The following is a 21,353-nucleotide window of genomic DNA, read 5'->3' as shown; positions in this document are numbered from 1 at the left end:
TGGTACGCTTCCAACAGAGGCCAGAGATGCTGCTAAACATGCTACAATGCACAGGACAGGCCCCACAGCAAAGAATCACCTGGCTCAAAATGCCATAGTGTTGAGGTTAAGAAACCTTGGTTTAGAATAAACAAAAATGTAAAAATAAAAGTACTTCAAAACCCAGTACCCAAATCCTGTAAAGCAATTATCCTTCAATTAAAAAACAAATTAAAAAAAAACCATTACACAGTATATAAAATCACTACTTACTAGCACTCTGGTACTTCTTCCCAGTGCTTTCTTTAGGATAGGTTTTTTTTTTTTTACATTTTATTATCTTATATATAAAATGCTTTAAGATAAAATTTCCAAGTGATATTATGTTCTAGGTATTTCTCCAAATTATTTCATATTCTTTAAAGTATTTAAAAAACAGCTGTGCAAGTTCTAATAAGTGGTTACTTCAAAATTCACTTAGCCATTCTATTTTTCAGTTCTTAGGTTGTTTTAAGCTTTCTGCCTATATAAATATTATGAAGAATATCTTGGTGCCTAAGACTTTCTCCATACATCAACTGTTTCCTTACGACTGATTCCTACAATGGATTAACTGAATGAAATTTAGTCTGTGAACCTTATTTTAAGGCCTTATACACATAACGCCCCAAAGATGTATAACAATTGATATCACCATCAACACTGTGTTAAGGTTGACAGTTTCAGTCACGGATGTGATCATTTCTATTAATAAAAGTCATTCTCATTTCCCCTTCTTACCATGGGTGACTTCATCCATGTCTGGACTAGTGACAGAATCTTTACCCCCAAAATCAGAGCTGCACTCAGATCTCAGATCTTCAATCTTATTGGGAATATCCTCAGAGGTTGCACTTATGCCTTCAGAAAAAAAAAAAAAAAAAAAATATATATATATATGGTAAAAAAATTAACAGCAAGAACAACAAAATAACCACACAAAAAGTATATGAAGTTTGGAGAAATGTATATAGTCTCACATTCTTTTGTGTCCCAGTTCTTTACAAGGGAGTTGTTTGGTATTATATCCTTTCTCGTACTATTGCTTAAATATATTTACTTTGATTTGTACAACATAATCAGAATTACCACACGACAGCTAAATACAGTAGCAGAGGCTACCAAGAACAGATAGTTATAGAGGGAACACACACAGACTGTCTATCAACCACTCTGACAAGTTCTATAAAGGCACATAGTAACTTCTCACAGATGTCAGATCCCGAAGAAATAACTGTTTCCTGGGAGTTACTCAGATCTTAAACAAAATATATATCTTTGCTATTGACTTTATAAAGGGGGAAGTGGGAACACACCTTCAAGTCCTTATTCCTTAAAACAAGACAGACATACCCGACACAACACTGAGGCCTGGTGTGCTGGGGCGGGAACTGACCTCCCTGACATCCGTATCATCAGATGTGCTACCCAGTCCAGAACAGCTCTCCAGTTCCTGCAGTCGCTCTTCCTGCTTTAGATCTGGGGCCTCTAAGCAGAAGAAGTGAGGTACCACATTAGTGATTCTGCTAGCACATCACAGTTTCAGCTTTTGTGACCCAGATGAAGAAAGCTACTGGGGCATGAACAGACTCAGTGCAAACAGACTTCCAAGTCTGGGCCAGTGAGCAAAGCCAGTTAGATCAAGTGTTAAAGAAGTCAAGGTTGTGGTTTTTATCCCGATACAGGCCAGTTCACTGTGAACAGATGAAAACTCTGCTTCCAGATCACTAATGTCAGAGTATTTCTTCTTCTGGTTAAGTAAACTAAAGAATACAGGCGAGCCTGCCATTAAATCAACCACTTTCTAAAAAAATAACTCCAATGGTGGCTCAGATGGTAAAGCACATGTCTGCAATGCAGGAGACCCGCGTTCGATCCCTGGGTTGGGAAGATCCCCTGGAGAAAGAAATGGCAGTCCACTCCAGTAGTCTTGCCTGGAAAACCCATGGACAGAGGAGCCTGGTAGGCTACAGTCCATGGGGTCATTAAGAGTCGGACACGACTGAGCGACTTCACTTTCACTTTCCTGGATGCTTGGCAGTGAGCTAATCCTACCGTCTCCTTATGGACAGGTCAGCATGTCTGAATGTGGTAAGGTTAAAAAACACATATCAAAATCACTTCATATTTTTGAGCCAAGCAGATGAAACAGAATGTAATTCAGATACCCAGTTGCTTATATTTGCATCCTGGTAGTTGATACTTAGTTGAAGCCAAGGATTTAAATTCATAAGCAGAAAAAAAGCAGAAATGCAATACATAAGAGAAAGTACAAAATACACCTAGCAGGCTACAGTCCATGGGGCTGCAAGAGTTGGACAGGACTGAGCAACTAAACCACCGCCACGTTTATAATAACCCTGCACAAAAGAATTCTTGGGATTCCAGAGTCTCAATTTCAATGCATTTCAAAAATACATTCGGTATCTTTGGGTTAAATTCTCCAAATCTAAACATGCTTATTACCAGGTATTCAACCACTCAAGGTTCAAGCTGTGCTGCTATTCTTCTCTTGCAGTAAGTTAGTAAGAGACATTGAACTCAATGTCCCACATAGAATCCTGATGAGTTACTAACAACTGCTTTCAAGATAAATGAACCAAGTCAGAAAGCACCTGTTATCAGCCTCTGCCATCCAACACTACATTTTTTCTTGATGGATGCAAAACATCCTAAACTAATTTATCATTTGAAGTTTTTAGCAATGTTATTGCCTCATACTTGTCAAACGTATATCTGACAAAAGGTATACATAATATAGAAATTAGGATGCCTTACATTTAAAACTTCTGTGCAAATCAAAAGCAAACAATGACAGCATACTAACCTGAGTCACTTGGCAATACCTCTACACTCCAAGCTTCGCTTGTTGTCTCTGATATGGTGGAACCAGTGCAGGGGTCAAGAAGCACTGACCCCGAACCTGGCAGGCACAGTAAACTGCCTAACATGTTCTCTGCTGCTGCACCTGCATAACCAACGGGGAGCAAAGGGTTAACAAAGATCCTCAGGGAAAGAGCAGTGATGAAGGAAAAAGGGCAAACACGAAGCTAACAACATCTCTCTACTCACAAGAAAAAGGCCAAGGTAAGAGTAATTTCAATCAATAAAACCACTAAAAACACACATTTCCCACTTGGGTCACAACAGCACGAATGCCTTTTCATCAGTTTCCTACTATTCACCTTGGTCTCCACTGAGAAAACACAGTTCATTAGGTCAAGTCATTGCAACGAGCTTTCACTCTTGTTTTTCAGCAAATTTTGTGTGTCCTCAGCACTTCTCTAATAATTATAGTCCTTCAGGGATTAAAAACACTCAGAGACATTTAACCACAGAAAGTTATACTGGCCAAACGTTTTTTTCTGGCACATTAACCACATATTCAGAGCAATAAAGTATATTTGCAGGAAAATACACATCTCCTTTGTAGCATTCACTCAACTGCAAATACAACTTATTGCCCAAATACAGTTCACCTACAGGAAAAATATCACTTTGACATCTGGAACAAAATAATGCAAAACCAATTGGGAAATCTATTTATAGGTCTTAAAAATACAAACAGAAAGATTAAACATTGTTGTACATCTGTGTTAAAAATAGTCAAGTTCAGAACACTCCACTACTTCTGATTAAACCTAATAAACTTCTCACTTTGACATCTGGAACAAAATAATGCAAAACCAATTGGGAAATCTATTTAAACGTCTTAAAAATACAAACAGAAAGATTAAACATTGTTGTACATCTGTGTTAAAAATAGTCAAGTTCAGAACGCTCCACTACTTCTGATTAAACCTAATAAACTTCTATTTCAGTAGATGAAGAACTTTTGGAAAAAGGTTACTGGCAAAAGTTACCTTTTAAAGATACGTCACAGTTACCAAGGGGAAAAGATGGGGGGCAGGGATGGATAAGTTAAGAGTTTGAGATTGGCATATGCACACTACCATATATGGAATATATGGTCATTAGGGACCTATCATATAGCACAGGGAACTCTGCTCAATGTTCTGTAATAATCTCCATGGGAAAAGAATCTAGAAAAGAGTAGACAGATGTGTATGTGTAACTGAATCACAACTAACACAACACTGTAAATCAACTATACCCTGATGTAAAATTTAAAATTTTTTAAATGAAAGATATGTCATGAAATAATCACAAATAAAATAATGTCTGGAACATGCCTAAACATAATCACATAATCAGGAGAGGGGATGAAAAGGTGGGAGAAGAGATGAAACAACTGGCCAGGTGTGTATGTGTACTGTTGCATCTGGGTGACGGGTAATGGTGCTCAGTGTACTGTTCTCTCCTGTATTTGTTTGAAATGGTCCATGATTTAAAAAGAAAATAAAGATGGTGATTACAAGACTGTGTGACTCTTTCAGAAGGGACAGAACACTATCCTTAAAAAGGTAACTTTTAACATATGGAAACTGTATCTCGATAAACCTGATACTAGAAAAACAGAAAAAGAGAAAACTGTTCCTTCCTTGGAGCAGAATTAAACATTCCAGAAGTGAATTCAGGTTTTAGAGAATCTCAATATATTACTCTGAAAGGCTTTACGGCTATAACCCATAAGAATTTTCATTTTAAGGCAAAGTGTTTAGTTTCAAAAGAATATGCTAATCATAGACTAAGAACATATCCTAGGCTCTGTAAACAAGAATTGACAAGAAGATAATTCAAAAGATTGGTTCTTCTTTTTTGTATGGGGAAGAACCCTTAAATGCAGACAGAGAAAACACTACCTATATTTCAATAAAGAGAAAAAAAAAATACACAAATGCCTTGTCACATACAATTATCTCAGTTTTCCAGTTATTAACATACACACCATGTTAGAGCACGGAAGCTCCCTCCCATGAGGGGTGGGTGGATACGAATAACTGAACAGCAATCTTCCAGAGACATTCACCAGCAGTTACCTGCGATTTCTTGCAAGCGATCTTCGTCAATGTTAGGGTCAAAATCACTTCCCAAGACATCCGTACTCCACGTCTCACTCACTGTTTCTGATATATCCCTGTCATCCGTCAGTCCCATCATGTCACGGATTTCAAACTTCCGGAGCTTATCATCAAGATTATCCTGCGTGGTAGCTAGCAAAAGCAAAATTAAGCACTTTAAAACTCACAGCATAGCTACCATTTTTAAAATCAACTTTAAAGAACTTTATGTGTTTGAACTCCAAGTTATGTATTTGAACACGAACATTCAGCACACAGTACCAAAACACGGAATTATTCCCTCATGGATGTACTCTTTCCCTCTCTGAACCAAGCTCAACATATGTCCTCCCCCTTCTGGTCAGTTACTGTCTCCACGTCCTCAGTAGTGTGACACTGGTCAAGAATTGGGATATATGCCCCCTTCTTCGAATTTGGACGGGCCTGGTAACTTGCTCTGTCTGAAAGGATAAAGAGGAAGTGAGCCAGTTGCGAGGTTAGGCTTCAAGAGATCTCATAAGCATCTGCTCTCTCTCATCCTTGCTTCTGCCCCGAGGACAAGCTGAAACCAGCTTTTTAGGGGAGCAGGAACCACACGGAACAAAGGAAAGGTCATCCTAGACTAGCCAGCTCCCCACTGACCAATAGACACCCAGCTAAAATTAGCAGAGCTCCCTACTTTGACTACAAGTGATCCAAGATGCATGAGGGTCCAGATTCGATCAGGGAACTGCATCCCACAAGCTGTAACTAAGGGTCCTTCGTGCTGCAACCAAGACCTGGCATAGCCAAATAAATATTTTTTAAAAAGAATACCAGAATCACCTAAAAGGTTTGTTAAAGAAGTGATATTCTTTCAACTTCCATCTTAAGCTAATATTATTTTAGGTTTCTGCTTTTTGCAGAAAATTTAATCCTAAATAACACAGTGACAAACTGATTCAGTAAAACTCAGCCTTACTTTTATTCAACCCACATGTAACCTGACTGGCAACCCTCTTTTCCCTTCTAAAAAGAGATGAAACCATGATTTCTAGAAATGAGACATGGGAAATACCTTTTCTTTTTTTTTCCTTTTTTCCTAACTCCTCAGGTGATTTTTACACCCACTGAAGTCATTGCCTCAAATCCAGTTGAGGGCAATAAACATTCCCATAAAATCCACCAGTGATCTTTTTCTACAAGGACAACAGGGATCCATCTGCTTTTCATCCTAACCTCACATTATCACCCTACTTGACAGTTCCTGAGAGAGTACTATGGTTTCCCAGCTTGCTTATACTATTAATATTACTTTACCTAGAGTATCTCTAGTTTCAGCCAATGCCAATGCCAGCCAGGCTTCAAGGCTAGTATATTCTCCCTATAAGCTTTTCCCTACACTTTGAACCACATGTATTTCTTACCCAGAACTGCCAATGCACTTTTATGATCATTTTAATCATTTGCGTACCATTTTCTCCCTATTCTAAGTTCCTTGAGCCCTCAGAATTTATCTTAGCACTGCTTAAAATTGTAATACTACAGAACTGAAATACCAAGTATCACACAATTCAAGCAATTCATTTTAGTTCTTCTATGTAATTTAAGCCTAAATAATCCACTTAGCAACTAAACACTTTTTTTTTTTCTGACTCCACCATGCAGCTTACAGGATCTGAGTTCCCCGACCAGGGATTAAAGCAGGCCATCACAGTGAAAGTGCCAAGTCCTAACTGCTGGGCTGCCAGGGAATTCCCAACCAAACACATTTTTAAGAAATGTAGGAACTATGAATAAATGCCAGTTTAATGGTCATTATATAATCAACTGAACACAGCCAACTCACAGGAAAACAGATTGCTTATTCTGTGACCAGGTAAATTCTCTGCTACTTGAGCAACTGAATTCAACCTCACTTTACCTTGCTCATGCTCTAACAGCTGTAGAGCTTCAACTCCATTACTCCCAGAAGGTCCTGCTCCAAGCTCTGACACAGATTCCCCCTCCAGGTCTAGTGAGGACACTGAATTAGAACGATTTGAAGGACCTAGAGAGACGTTTATACTGTGAGTGAACTTTACAAGACAGTCATGAGCTGCCATGTACTGTTTCATGCCTTGATAAGAAAATAAAAGACTGATTAAAGTGCTTTTAATGCTGTTACACCCTAAAAATAAACACACCCTTTAGCCAGAAATTCTGCTTTTAGACATTTATCCTAAGGAACTAATCAAACTCCATCTAAGGTTGCTTGTTGCAGGACTTCTTATAATGTCTAAAAAGTGGAAACAATCTACTTGTGTAGTCACAGAAGAAAGTTTAAATATATTATGAGAAATGCCCATTTGAAGTTAAAGAAAGTAGCCATTAAAAACTATGTTATTTAAGAATGTTCAATTACAAAGGGAAATGTTATTGTTACACTGTTAAACCAAAAAAGCTGCAAAACAGCATAAGCCTAATTTTGCTGTAAATAAACCAAAATGTTAACTGTTATTAATAGAAAGATAAGGTTACAGATGGTTCAATTTTTTCCCTTCATTTCATTCTCTAGAATGAATGTACATTACTTACATTTTTAAAAGTGAGGGGGGAAAAAGGAAAAGTTATTACTGTTTATGTTATCCTAAAATGTTAATCAACTTGAAACTCTTCCATTAATAAAGCTTGTCCTTGCACATGGAATTACATATTCTCACTTTACAATCTTGCCTTTTTATTTCCTTTTTAATTCCTATCCTATTTCCATTGTATCTTTCCGCTTCATTAAAAGGTTAAAAGTATACACAATGTCCTGAAATATTATGAGTCCATTTTTTCCATTTACACATGCATTAATCCCTCTAAAGGAGCTCTATAAGCTTTGGTATATTTTAATACTAGTGAAATAAAACTCGGTATTATTCAAGTCTCAATAAAGACATACATCTTCTCTACTTTATATGACCAAAGGTCTCTTGCCATCTTAATTTTATTCAGAGAAATCATCTTTACAGCCAACTGTTCGAGATCATTAGAGGAAAACTTCATTACTCTCCTCGGTGAGAGGCACAGATGGCATAATCATAATTTATAAGGCTCCTTTAAAGAACAGAAAACAAAATATTACTTGAATCACACAACTCCTTGAATGAAGTAACCCTTCACCTTCAGATATTCCTTCCAGATTATCACTGCACAGGGAGAAGCGCAAGGTTTTATCAGGTTTACCGTGGAGTTTGTTTTCATCAACAGGGACGTCTCCTTGTCCTCCATCCGAAAGCTGCATGTTGAGGACCTGAAAAATAAAACGCCATTAGTTTATCACAATGGAAAGATTGCTGATAAGAAAAACAAACCATGGCAAATGCATATTTAATTTCTTCTTAACATTAAATAATCGTTTTTTAACTAAAAACCCATTTACAGGGTCTAAGTGCCCCTGGGATGAAAGTACATCAAGAAGAACTGAAGAACTGAACCTATGCCTTTCCATGACCCCACTGATGTCAGTGACTCAAAAGGCAATCAGCTGCCAATGGGCAGTTCAGGGCTGCAGGAATCCGAGGCTTCAGGGTCAGCGGTCTGTCCCTAATGGTTCAGAGGTTAAGACTCCCAGCTTCCATTGCAGCGGGAGTGGGTTCAATCTCAGGTTGGAGAACCAAAATCCCTCATGCTACACAGCATAGCCAAGAAAAAAAAAATCTAAATTTCTTAAGGTTAATAGCTACAAGTGTGTGTAACAATACAATCATACCTCATTTTCTGACATCATCCCTGGAGTAAGCTGGGGACCTGTTCCTAAGGAAATGACCAACACCTCTTCCGGCTGCACCTCCTGGATGGTTTCTTGAGCTGACCCTTCATGGTCCATATGCAAGTCCATTAGCACGTTCGTGCGACTTCTGCTCCGAGTTGCTAACAAAAAAATTCAAGTATGATAATTTACAGAAAAAACAAAATGAAGAAAACGGCACATTAATACAAAAATATATTTTCTATTAATGTAGAACACTTGCACATGCACAAAAAAAGACTGGTGAGAATGTGAATAAGAAAAAAATATATATGTCCTCCCAGGTACTCATCTAGTGACTGACACAAACTCTCCTTCAAAACTGATCCACAGAAACAATGATCCATGTTCACCTGACAGGGAGTGACAGATTACACCTGCAGAACAGCAAACACGCCTCCATCACTTTAAGACTTGGGGGTGACAAGAAAAGCATTATTTTATTCTTTTACCTTTTCAAGGTATCTTCAACTACTTCTACAACATAATGACTTAACTGCCACAGGTCTCCCATACTCCCAACTACACTCACAAGCATTAGAAAATTTCGTATGGAAATCTGATAGCCATACAAAGTTATACGCATTAATTAGGCAACTGTTAATAAAACAGAATCAAAACATTGTTTTTTCTGAACTGTATTAACCTCTTTTCAAAGATACAGAAGAGTTCTCTGTTTGAATACACATTTCCTTTCTGCTTTATGGGAACAGTCTGAACTAACAAAGGATCTAATTATTTTGTGGTGCTTTTTCCCCTGTCTATAAGTAAATAAGTAATAGCTTTAGAAAGTATTCCATCCTACAGATCTTGTAAGAACTTTGGAAACTGAAAGATTTAGATGGTTTGTGACAAATTCTCTATGAGTTTCAGTCCTCTGTGATAAGCTTCAGTTTTCTTTCAGAGGCCATTACAATTCGATACAACTAGAATACTAAATAGATACTCTTTCTGTACAAAATAAAAAACACAGACAAAGCCAAAACACTCAATAATAACAAAAGCCTTTCACCTTCAGTTTGAGTGAAAGCTGACCTACTTGAAGACAGAAATATAAACAATCATGTTCTCTCCACAATGCTGTAGATCACTTCATCAATCACTCGAACTTTCAAAAACTCAAAGTACACACCAACTTCCACAAGTCTAAAACAGGTTTCACTCACACCTTTCTTCGCTGACTCTGTCTTCTCTCGAATTGTAAGCTTAAATTCAGCTTTATGAACAACTACATGAAATCTTACGGAATAAACTTTACAATTTGTAAAAATGCAAGTAATCAAAGTTCATGTAGCAATTTACATAAAGCAAAAGCAACATGCACATGGAGCACGATTTCATAAACTATTTCTTAAATAAAAGTTGTGTAAGAAGAGGAACAGCCTATTACCCACCAAACGGGGTTACTAGAGTAATATGAGCAGTAAGACTGGTGGCTGAGGAATCCCAGGCAGTGATGGCTGCTAACTGTTGTCCTGGGTTGCGAAGGCATTAAACAGAAAGAAAATCGACCCTCTGAATAACAGACATATCTCTTACAATAGGAAGTAAGTTCAACGACCAGGTCACACAACTGTACAAAATCACAACGGGCAAACATTTGAAGTTTACTTTCCATGATACTTTTCCTTTTATATAATGACACTTCTGAATGACAAGAAATTAAAGAACTAATGTACACGAGTGAATCATGGAAGAAAAAAAAATCTCTGGTTTACCAAACACCACTTGTTTCTTAATGCTAAAAAAAAAACCCCGCAAATAAGACTATAATACTGAATGTCAAGTTTTACTTTTTTCTTTCTCTAGTTCTGAAAATTGACATTTTGGGATGACGAAAGCCAAAGACTTGAAGAATATGATGCCACATTCCTACTGATGTGTATGCTCAGTTTTGTCTGATTCTTTGTGACCCCGTGGACTGTAGCCCACCAGGTTCCTCTGTCTATGGAATTTTCCAGGCAAGGATACTGGAGTGGGTTACCATTTCCTACTCCAGGGGATCTTCCTGACCCAGGGATTGAATCCATGTCTCCTGTGTCTCCTGCATTACAGGTGGATTCTTTACCACTAAGCCATCTGGGAAGCCCAGTTCTTAATATGCTTGACAAAATAAAATGAAAGTTTTGCCTTATTTCATAAAATAGCAAAGATTTTAACTCAGTCATAAAAGATTGACTATTACTAATAATGAAAAATAGTAACTATATATTTTCAACTTTACCAACAGAAAACTTCTAAAATAATATTATTTTATTATATTATTTAGAACTTTATGGAAAGAAGAGGTCTACCTAATTCAAATAATGACCACTTAGAGCAAATCACATTTTCAAAATTGTCCAAGACACTGAAATATAAGTATACTGTAAGGGCCATGATTCCAATCAATTATGAAAAGTATGTCTAGATAAAGCTAAAGCCTACTGATGAACTTTAACTAATCTGGTGCAATATTTTTTTAATGTTAAAACCTGAATTACTCCCAGTAAAAATGAAGAGAAGAGCTTCTCCAAATTACTGAAAACTATACCCCCAATCACTAAGCAATAGCCTAGCCTAATAAAGAAACATTCAATTTAAAGGAAAGCCTCAATGTGAGAAATTCTCTTTACCTATAGGCAACCGATTCTTTTTATTTGCTGGAGTGGCTGCTGGAGACAGCTGAGGAGTACTGTAGGGGGTCATTTCCAGACTGCTGCTTTTTCCCGGCTTTGCCTGGGGTAGATTTGCCAGTAAGTTGTCAAGAGCCATTCTATCTTCTCTCAGTTGATCTCCAGACATCACACTCTTCATAAAATTCACCTGGCAAAAGTAAAAAGGACATTAGCTTGTGAGATCAATTTTTCAAACAGTGTATATTTCTCACACAATGTATTCATCCATGGGTCTGCGCACGTTTAGATAAATGACTTTTGAGGAAAAAAAATTCTATTACAGAATAAAGCCATTACCAGAGTAATAAGCTGACTGTAGGTTATATAAACCACAGTTCTGCTCAACCCTTCCAGGAGATTAACGGAGGACATTGGCGGGGTCTCCACTGCACGGCCTCCAATCACAACATCAAGGAAAGCAGCAACACAGCTCTGTTCAAACAGGAGAAAAAAACCACTGTGAAACACTCTCCCTTTAAAGTAAGGGAACAGATGGGGACACATGTACACCCGTGGCGGACTCATGTCAATGTATGGCAAAACCAACACAACACTGTAATTAGCCTCCAATTAAAATAAATAAATTTAAAACAATAAAGGGAACAAAATTTCTGATTAAGACAAAGAAGCACGTAGAAAGCTTTTCTTCTTGAAAATTATATTAAACCCAATATTTGAAAAAATTAAACTCTATAAATTGATATAAAATAATCAACAAGATAGTCTGGTATGTGAAATAAACATGAGGCACACAGTACACACAGTCCTACCACTTGTAATTAGGAAAAGATATTCCTAAAAATATATTAGGAATATACACATAGACTTCTTGAAGGACGAACAGAAGATTGATAATATAAAGAACCTTTAGAAGAGGAAATGAAGGTTAGAGATCAGAGGTGGAAGGGAAACTTCACTACATAACCTTTGAATTTTAATCTAGGTTGAATGTACAGCCTACTAAAAATATGATAAATTTTTATTTAGTTAAATCAACTGAACAATGCCACGTTAACTTATGAAATCCATTTAAAATTATCAATCATTGCTGATTCATATATTCATAGACTTAATTTTGTAACAATTTTTAAAAATCGAACTTTAAAAAATAATCTTAACAGCTGTTTGGCTCTCATTACAATGGCATCGCCTCAACATTTCAGCAAGTGAGCATTAGTAATCTTTGATGACATCTTCCTTTAAATGCTACTGATCCAACACTGTATCCTCTACAGCCAAACCAAGCATAATTAAAAAGAATATTTAATTTATACATCACTGAGAGATAAGATTTAATAAAGAGAACAGTTAGGTTCACTAATATTTTAGCAGAACTTTCCATACAGAGTCCTTCACATGACATAGGATCCACTCTTACTTTGTCAAATTTTCCAAGGCTGCTCTTTGTCCGGGGATCTCCCTCTTCAGAGCCAGTCATTGCTAATTGCTGCAAAAGGCGGCCAACCTGCAACCCAGAACAAAGGTGGGAAGACGCAGGCTGGAGAGACAGTCCCCACTGTGAAAGCATCTCCATTCTACTCTAAAAATCTGTTTCATAAGAATATTCACATCACCTAACCAAGCATACAAAATGGGATCCCCAATAAAATATGCATCTTGACTCTGTCAGCTTTTACTATATTTTAAGGACTTCTGTTTTTTACATTTTTATTTATTTATTTATTTTTGGCTAGACTGCGTCTTCATTGCCGCACAGGCTTTTTCTCTAGTTGCAATGAGCCGAGGCTTCTCTTGAGTTGCAGTGCGGTGGCTTCTCTGGAGGCAGAGCACAGGCTCTAGAGTGCAAGGGCTCAGTAGTTGAGGTGCACGCATCCAGCTGCTTCCCAGCAAGTGGGATCTTCCCAGACCAGGGATCAAACCCGTGTCTCCTACACTGGCAGGCAGATTCTTTACCACTGAGCCACCAGGGAAGCCCACTGTATTTTATTATGTTTATACTGAGCTATAATGAATAAGCAGAAAATTTTGCTTTGTCTTTCATGCATATTATATCGACAATAGGAAATGAAGGTACATGACCTTTGTTTCTGCTGCTGTACTTACCGTATCTTTAAAAACTTAATTTGTAAAAGCTGACAAACTATCTCAAGTTATTATTAAGTACTTTTTTCTATAGTTCATAAAGTACTCAAGGTAAAACATTTTTTCTAGACTTGAAAGCAAATAATTCCTACAGAGCATAAGCTGTTTTGAAAGTAAATATTAACTCTCAGAGCCAGATCCTTACTGCAAAAAGTGAACTGTTAATCTACTCTCTAAAGATATTTTGCTGAAAGTTATCATATAGCATCATCTTCAAATCTGGGACAATCCCTCTTTTTACTCATTTTGAAAGCATGTGATTCTATCTCTACTGGAATGACAAAAATAAAACTATAATGATGTTATCGTAAGAATAAATTTAGTGTTTCAGAGATGACAAAGAAATTCTAATTTTATTTTAGGGATGTCTATGTAATTTCTAAACACCCCAAAATGACAGAACTAATCATGAAAAAAAAGCTTATCATTAAAAAAATAATCATCCAAAGATAAGATATATGGTATCCCAAATAAACTCTATCTTCTTCACAGTATTTTTGGGAATAACATATAATTAAAAGAATCCCTTAAGAAATAAAAACATGATTTCAGTAGTTTAGATGATTAGGGGGGAAAAAAGTGCTAACATAGATCCAAAAATCTTCTTTTGAAAACGTTTAGGTCCAGAAGAGTTTCAGATTTCAAAATCTGGAGATTTTAGAAAGGCTGGTAACATACATACGTAACATGCCCAGTATTTAGGGTGGCATCCTATAATCAGATACATTAACATTCCCGCAGCAAAACACAAATACTCATTAACACGAAATGGACTATAAACAGCCTCTTGTTAGTTCAGGATAGGTTTTGCTACCAAAGGAAGTATAAAAGACCACCTCAGTTTTTAATCATTCTGAATTGTGAAATCATGGGAAAGGGATGGTGGCCTTGTTCTAGAAAATGGAATCATCTAAATATTTAAAGTGTGTGAGGACTCCATTTAAAAATGAACACAAAACTTAAGAAGCAAATATTTGGGACACTTTGGGGAAAAGAATGTTAAGAATATACGAACAATGTCATCATACTTTCCGTTCCCACCCCAATGCCCAATCAACTGGTTTCACACTGAATGCCCAGGAAAAGCATACCTGCATCAGGTTAAATCTCGCCACCTCATTAATGGGAGCGTCGGAGATTATTCCATACTGTTCTGGATTGACGACTGCAGGACAAATGAAGCAGGCCAACAGGAGGTCAGTGCACATGGCCCTGACCTCCCCAACTTCCAGTCTGTCTACACAGGAGAGAGTTTTGTACATCTGTGACACAATCCACCTCAGACTATGTGGGAAGCAGTAAGTGTTCTGTTTGAGATAACCAATAAATTTGTTCACCAAGGCCACAAGTTTGGCCTCATTGGAATCCACCATCTCTTGAACCTTCTGCCTAAACCTGTCTGAGCCTTTCTCTCCAAAGAGTTTTTCCTGTTGAGCTGGGGAGAACCTTTCAATCAGCTTGTTTGGGTCTGTCTCCAGGTGATCTTCGTCTTCAACAAGCAGTTGCATGATCGGCTCATGTAAAGTAGCTGTGAGGAAAAGTTTGGCAGAAAACAGTCCTTCAGAAAAAAGTTTAAATAAGATGCTGAAGGCACAGGTTCCTCTCCTCAAAAGTCGTCTGGGGTTGTCACTTTCTTTAAGTTCAAATTCAATCAAGTATCTCAACACCTGAAGGAGGTAGCTTTCATCTTCTTGCATAATGCAGTTGCCATAGAGAGAGGTAAAAACTGTGTAAATGACACTCTGTGTGTTCTCCTGATTAAGTTTCTCTCCAGCAACCAAGGAGGAGGCAATAAGACGAGGATTTTCCCTTAGTCGACTCAAGAATTCTCCATAAGCAGTCTCCTGAAATCCCAGTTGCTTATACCCATCAACAAACTGTGTGTCTTCCAAAATCTTAGCATGTTGGCAACATTCAGCAGGGGAAGCTTCAGCACTAAAAAAAAAAGAGTAAACAAGCAAAATAATAAAATTAACAACAATAATAATGTAACACATATACTATACTGAAGCATGGAAACGTGAGTTGGTTACAGTCTCACCAATGAGATCACTAGGAATTGCTAAAATCTTTTAGACCACCAGCACCTGAATATGTAAAGAAAGTCAAAACCAAAAAGTACAAAGGAGAACAGATTTCTCATATTAAATCAGGTTCCATGAAAAATATTGAGAAATAACCGTTATTCTGATTTCTATCATTGAAGGTTGTTGTTGTTGTTCAGTCGCTCAGTCATGTCCAACTCTTTGCGACCCCTATGGACTACGGCATGTCAGGCTTCCCTGTCCTTCACCATCTCCCAGAGTTTGCTCAAACTCATGTCCACTGAGTCAGTGATGCCATCCAACCGTCTCATCTTCTGTCGTCCCCTTCTCCTCCTGCCTTCTATCTTTCCCAGCACCAGGGTCTTTTCCAATGAGTCAGCTCTTTGCATCAGTATTGGAGCTTCAGCTTCAGAATCAGTCCTTCCAATGAATATTCAGGGTTGATTTCCTTTAGGAGTGAAGATTAGTCCTGCATTTTTTTGAATTTCATATTTATGGAATCATAGAGTATGTACTCTTTTATGTCTGTCTTCTTTTCTAGACAGTATACCACAGCATCAGTATTTCTAAACTTAAAAACCGCTTCTTGAGGGACTTCCCTGGTGGTCCAGTGGTTAAGAATCCACACTTCCACTGCAGGGGGCATGAGTGCAATCCCTGGTTGGGGAACTAAGATCCCACATGCCCTGTGGTGCAGCCAAAAAAAAAAAATTGCTTCTTGGAACAATAGAATAATGAAGTATTAACACAGTGAAAAATGAGGTTTCTAAAACTGCAAAGTAGATACACAATAGCAAAACATGAAAATGTATATTTTAAATAATATTAGGAGAAAAGTAGGAAACAAGATAACTTACTCTCTATACAAATAAAATGTTATATAATGCCAATGTACAAAATTAAACGCTGTGGTATAAAATATTAATGCTGAAGTTGTAATTCTCTACAACAGTGCTTAGGTCAATACATTAATTAATAAACAAAATAAGCAAAGACTCACCATTGGGATGCTGATTTAAGTTATCTTAAACGATGCACTTTGTTAGAAATATATTTGTTTATTTGCAGTTAGCAGTTATGTAACTGCCATAAGCAGAATTATAGCGGTTTATAAAATTTCTGAACTCAAAACCTTTTCTTTACCTGGTGATGATAAGCCGATCCAAATTAATTCTCTGCTGCTTAGCAATCCATGCTGTACGATACAACTTTTCGGCTGTCTTAAGTACATCTGCATTAAGCCTCTGAATGAGCTGTTTCTCAGAGTTCACGTATAAGCGTTCCTGCTTGAGGTGATGGGCCAGAGTATGAATATCTAGCTTCACCATCTTCAAACGTGGAGAAGGTACAAAGGCTGATCACTAAGAGTAAAAAAGAAAAAAAAATTATTTTTATTTTCGGGTCTCTCTGCTCAAATGTCTATTGAGAAAGCTCTTCTAAAACAACTCATTCTGAAACAGAGAAAATCACTTCTTACTTCCTCTTCTGACCTTTTATTAAGCATTTGCCCCTACTCAGCATATATTACATGCATGTTCAAGATGCTTAGAGTGGGGCTTCCCCACTGAAAGGCAAGGACTGCCAAGACCAAGGCTTGTCTGCTTTGTCGACTTACAGCTGTAATTTCGGGGCTAAGGAGAGGGCTTGGCTCACGCCAGGAGGTAAAGAAGTATTTGCCACAGGAATGAATGAAATCACACAATTCTTGTTCATCTAGTAGCTAAACAAACTGATAAAAATAGCACACATATTTTAGAGCATTATTATTTAAGCTATACCCTTGAAGTTAGAATGCCTGCCAGACCACAAATGTTTTATATCAGCAATAGAAGCGTTTGTGGCCCAGATAGCAGAATACAACGTTGTGTCCAGACAGCAGTCATTAAGTTAGAAAAATGCTCCTCATTAAGAATTAAACATTAGTGGTGGGGAAGAGAAGGACTGGGAGTTCGGGATCAGCAGATGCAAACTGTTACATACAGGATGAATAAACAAGGTCCCACTGTATAGCACAGGGAACGATATTCAATGCCCTGCGATAAACCGTAATGGGAAAGAATACTTATATCTGAGTTACTTCAAAACACTGTACATCAATGCGGAATTTACACTTGAATATGTTGAATTTACATTTAAATCAATGTTGAATCTAAACCTGAATAAAAATTTTTTTCAAGAATTAAACATTAAGATTGTATACTTAAAAGCTGCTATGAGAGTAAAGCTTTAAATGATCTCATCATAATAACAAGAAAATGGTAATTACATGAGGTGAAGGATGCATTAACTAACTTCACTGTGGCAAACTTTTGCAATATATGTGTACCAAATCGTTATTATATAACTTAAACTTACACAATGCTATGTCAATTATACTTCAATAAAGTTGTGGGGACAGCTGTCCCCCTCCAAATAAAAACAAATTTAAAGAAAAGAAATATATTAAAAATCTTTTTAAAAATGTCCCAACCAAACAAATTCATAATGGATTTATTTGGAATTGATAAACTATAATTTGCAGTGAATTCAGCTTTGGAAAGAGGAACATAGCCCACAGAACTCTCCATATGTTTACAGACCCAATGAAAATATGTTTATATATATGAAATAAGTATTTTTGTGCTAAGACTTAAAAAAATACCAAGAATTAAACATTATGAGAATCAATGGAAATATATTTAAAGACACTTTTAAATTTAAAAAATGAAACAGATTCAACAATTTTTAAAATAAGTTTGATTTCAGAAATTTTTAACCTTTATTTTAATGAACTACTGATTTCTAGGGAAGTTTCTGGTATTATCATCTAACCTGAATTTAACTGCTTTCAAAAAAACACTTTCTTGTACTTTATCAATTACCTAGCAAACTATTTTGGAGAAGGAAACGGCACCCCATTCCACTGCTCTTGTCTGGAAAATCCCATGGACGGAGGAGCCTGGTGGGCTGCGGTCCATGGGGTCACTGAGGGTCGGACATGACTGAGCGACTTCACTTTCACTTTTCACTTTCATGCATTGGAGAAGGAAATGGCAACCCACTCCAGTGTTCTTGCCTGGAGAATCCCAGGGACGGGGGAGCCTGGTGGGCTGCCGTCTATGGGGTCGCACAGAGTCGGACACGACTGAAGTGACTTAGCAGCAGCAGCAGCAAACTAATTCAAGTCGCCTGTATTAAGTCCCTCAGACTGCTTTCCTCTCAAAGATTTTAAATATGTCTACTTCACCAAGATGATTCGTTATTAAGTCACAAAAACATCCATGTACATTCAAAAAAACTGGTGCCAAACATACATAATCTTATTAACTCAGTCTAAAGAAAACACACATGACTTTGTAATCTTCCATGAGGGAATTCTGGAGAAGGCAATGGCACCCCACTCCAGTTCTCTTGCCTGGAAAATCCCATGGATGGAGGAGCCTGGTGGGCTGCAGTCCATGGGGTCACTGAGGGTCGGACACGACTGAGCAACTTCACTTTCACTTTTCACTTTCATGCATTGGAGAAGGAAATGGCAACCCACTCCAATGTTCTTGCCTGGAGAAACCCAGGAATGGGGGAGCCTGGTGGGCTGCCGTCTATGGGGTCGCACAGAGTCGGACACGACTGAAGTGACTTAGAAGTAGTAGTTGTAGTATGAGGGAATTCTAACATCCTCTAGGGGGCTCTAAATCCACAGACTAAGAACAGAATCACTGAACAAATGGTTGTAATTATGAGAAGTATTATAGTTAATGAAAATAAAACTGAAATGGGCTCTTAAAGATATCTATGTTTCATTAATAGTTCTGTTACCTTGGGTACATAATGCATATTCTCTAAACTTCAGGCTTTTTTCTCCTAAAATGTGGACACAATACCTATATTTATTTTGTGCCTGGCATGAGCAACACATTAGGTACAAGGGATACAAAAAAAAAAAAAGATAAAACCTAGTCCTCAAGGACTTTCTAATTTAATAGAACCCCCATTCTATTAGACATGCAAGTTAGTGGCTGCCCCAAAATATGGATTATATGCTGAAGGCTGTACAACGTAGAGCAGGGACAAAAGAGAAGGAGTGACGGAGAAGTTAGGTACCCGAGTCTGGTCTTCAAAGACAAGTATTTGGGCGGGGAGGCAGGGGTGGGATAAGAATTTGCCAGACAAAAAGAGGATTTCCTCAGCGATCAATGCAAAGAAATAGAGGAAAACAACAGAATGGGAAAGACTAGAGCTCTCTTCAAGAAAATTAGAGATACCAAGGGAACATTTCATGCAAGGATGGGCTCGATAAAGGACAGAAATGGTATGGACCTAACAGAAGCAGAAGATATTAAGAAGAGGTGGCAGGAATACACAGAAGAACTGTACAAAAAAAATCTTCACAACCCAGAAAACCACGATGGTGTGATCACTCACCTAGGGCCAGAGATTCTGGAATGTGAAGTTAAGTGGGCCTTAGAAAGCATCACTACAAACAAAGCTAATAGAGGTGATGGAATTCCAGTTGAGCTATTTCAAATCCTGAAAGATTACGTGGTGAAAGTGCTGCACTCAATATGCCAGCAAATTTGGAAAACTCAGCAGTGGCCACAGGACTGGAAAAGGTCAGTTTTCATTCCAATCCCAAAGAAAGGCAATGCCAAAGAATGCTCAAACTACCACACAATTGCACTCATCTCACACGCTAGTACAGTAATGCTCAAAATTCTCCAAGGCAGGCTTCAGCAATACATGAACTGTGAACTTCCTGATGTTCAAGCTGGTTTTAGAAAAGGCAGAGGAACCAGGGATCAAATTGCCAACATCCACTGGATCATGGAAAAAGCAAGAGAGTTCCAGAAAAACATCTATTTCTGCTTTATTGACTATGCCAAAGCCTTTGACTGTGTGGATCACAATAAACTGTGGAAAATTGTGAAAGAGATGGGAATATCAGACCACCTGATCTGCCTCTTGAGAAATCTGTATGAAGGTCAGGAAGCAACAGTTCAAATGGACATGGAACAACAGACTGGTTCCAAATAGGAAAAGGAGTACTTCAAGGCTGTATACTGTCACCCTGCTTATTTAACTTATATGCAGAGTACATCATGAGAAACGCTGGGCTGGAAGAAGCACAAGCGGGAATCAAGATTGCCGGGAGAAATATCAATAACCTCAGATATGCAGATGACACCACCCTTATGGCAGAAAGTGAAGAGGTACTAAAAAGCCTCTTGATGAAAGTGAAAGTGGAGAGTGAAAAAGCTGGCTTAAAGCTCCACATTCAGAAAAAGAAGATCATGGCATCTGGTCCCATCACTTCATGGGAAATAGATGGAGAAACAGTGGAAACAGTGTCATACTTTATTTTTTGGGGCTCCAAAATCACTGTAGATGGTGACTGCAGCCATGAAATTAAAAGACGCTTACTCCTTGGAAGGAAAGTTATGACCAAACTAGATAGCATATTCAAAAGCAGAGACATTACGTTGCCAACAAAGGTCTGTCTAATCAAGGCTATGGTTTTTCCTGTGGTCATGTATGGATGTGAGACTTGGACTGTGAAGAAGGCTGAGCACCGAAGAATTCATGCTTTTGAACTGTAGTGTTGGAGAAGACTCTTGAGAGTCCCTTGGACTGCAAGGAGATCCAACCAGTTCATTCTGAAGGAGATCAGCCCTGGGATTTCTTTGGAAGGAATGATGCTAAAGCTGAAACTCCAGTAACTTTAGCCACCTCATGCGAAGAGTTGACTCACTGGAAAAGACTCTGATGCTGGGAGGGATTGGGGGCAGGAGGAGAAGGGGATGACAGCATGAGATGGCTGATGGCATCACTGACTCGA

General features: G+C 37.9%; 1 protein-coding gene across 4 annotated transcripts in view; it reads right to left on the bottom strand.

The window, feature by feature from the left end:
• The window catches only part of GAPVD1 (GTPase activating protein and VPS9 domains 1), a 75,115-nt gene that overhangs the window by 26,801 nt on the left and 26,961 nt on the right, over positions 1-21,353 (bottom strand). For 2 of the 4 annotated variants that reach the window (XM_019970838.2, XM_019970843.2), the window contains exons 2-13: positions 16,685-16,902; positions 14,588-15,431; positions 12,772-12,858; positions 11,691-11,825; positions 11,352-11,541; positions 8,698-8,858; positions 8,109-8,238; positions 6,883-7,008; positions 4,959-5,132; positions 2,846-2,986; positions 1,372-1,506; positions 760-879 (exon numbers count right to left, since the gene is read on the bottom strand). In XM_019970838.2, coding sequence (XP_019826397.1) covers positions 760-879; positions 1,372-1,506; positions 2,846-2,986; positions 4,959-5,132; positions 6,883-7,008; positions 8,109-8,238; positions 8,698-8,858; positions 11,352-11,541; positions 11,691-11,825; positions 12,772-12,858; positions 14,588-15,431; positions 16,685-16,869 — 2,428 coding nt within the window. In that variant the 5' untranslated portion in view covers positions 16,870-16,902. The remainder of the gene's footprint in view (positions 1-759; positions 880-1,371; positions 1,507-2,845; positions 2,987-4,958; positions 5,133-6,882; positions 7,009-8,108; positions 8,239-8,697; positions 8,859-11,351; positions 11,542-11,690; positions 11,826-12,771; positions 12,859-14,587; positions 15,432-16,684; positions 16,903-21,353) is intronic. The other 2 variants (XM_019970841.2, XM_019970844.2) reach the window with 1 other exon arrangement.

This window comes from Bos indicus, chromosome 11, assembly GCF_029378745.1.
Source record: "Bos indicus isolate NIAB-ARS_2022 breed Sahiwal x Tharparkar chromosome 11, NIAB-ARS_B.indTharparkar_mat_pri_1.0, whole genome shotgun sequence".
NCBI lineage: Eukaryota > Metazoa > Chordata > Mammalia > Artiodactyla > Bovidae > Bos > Bos indicus.
Note: the sequence above shows the minus strand (reverse complement) of the source record. Positions and strands in the feature narration are given on the sequence as shown.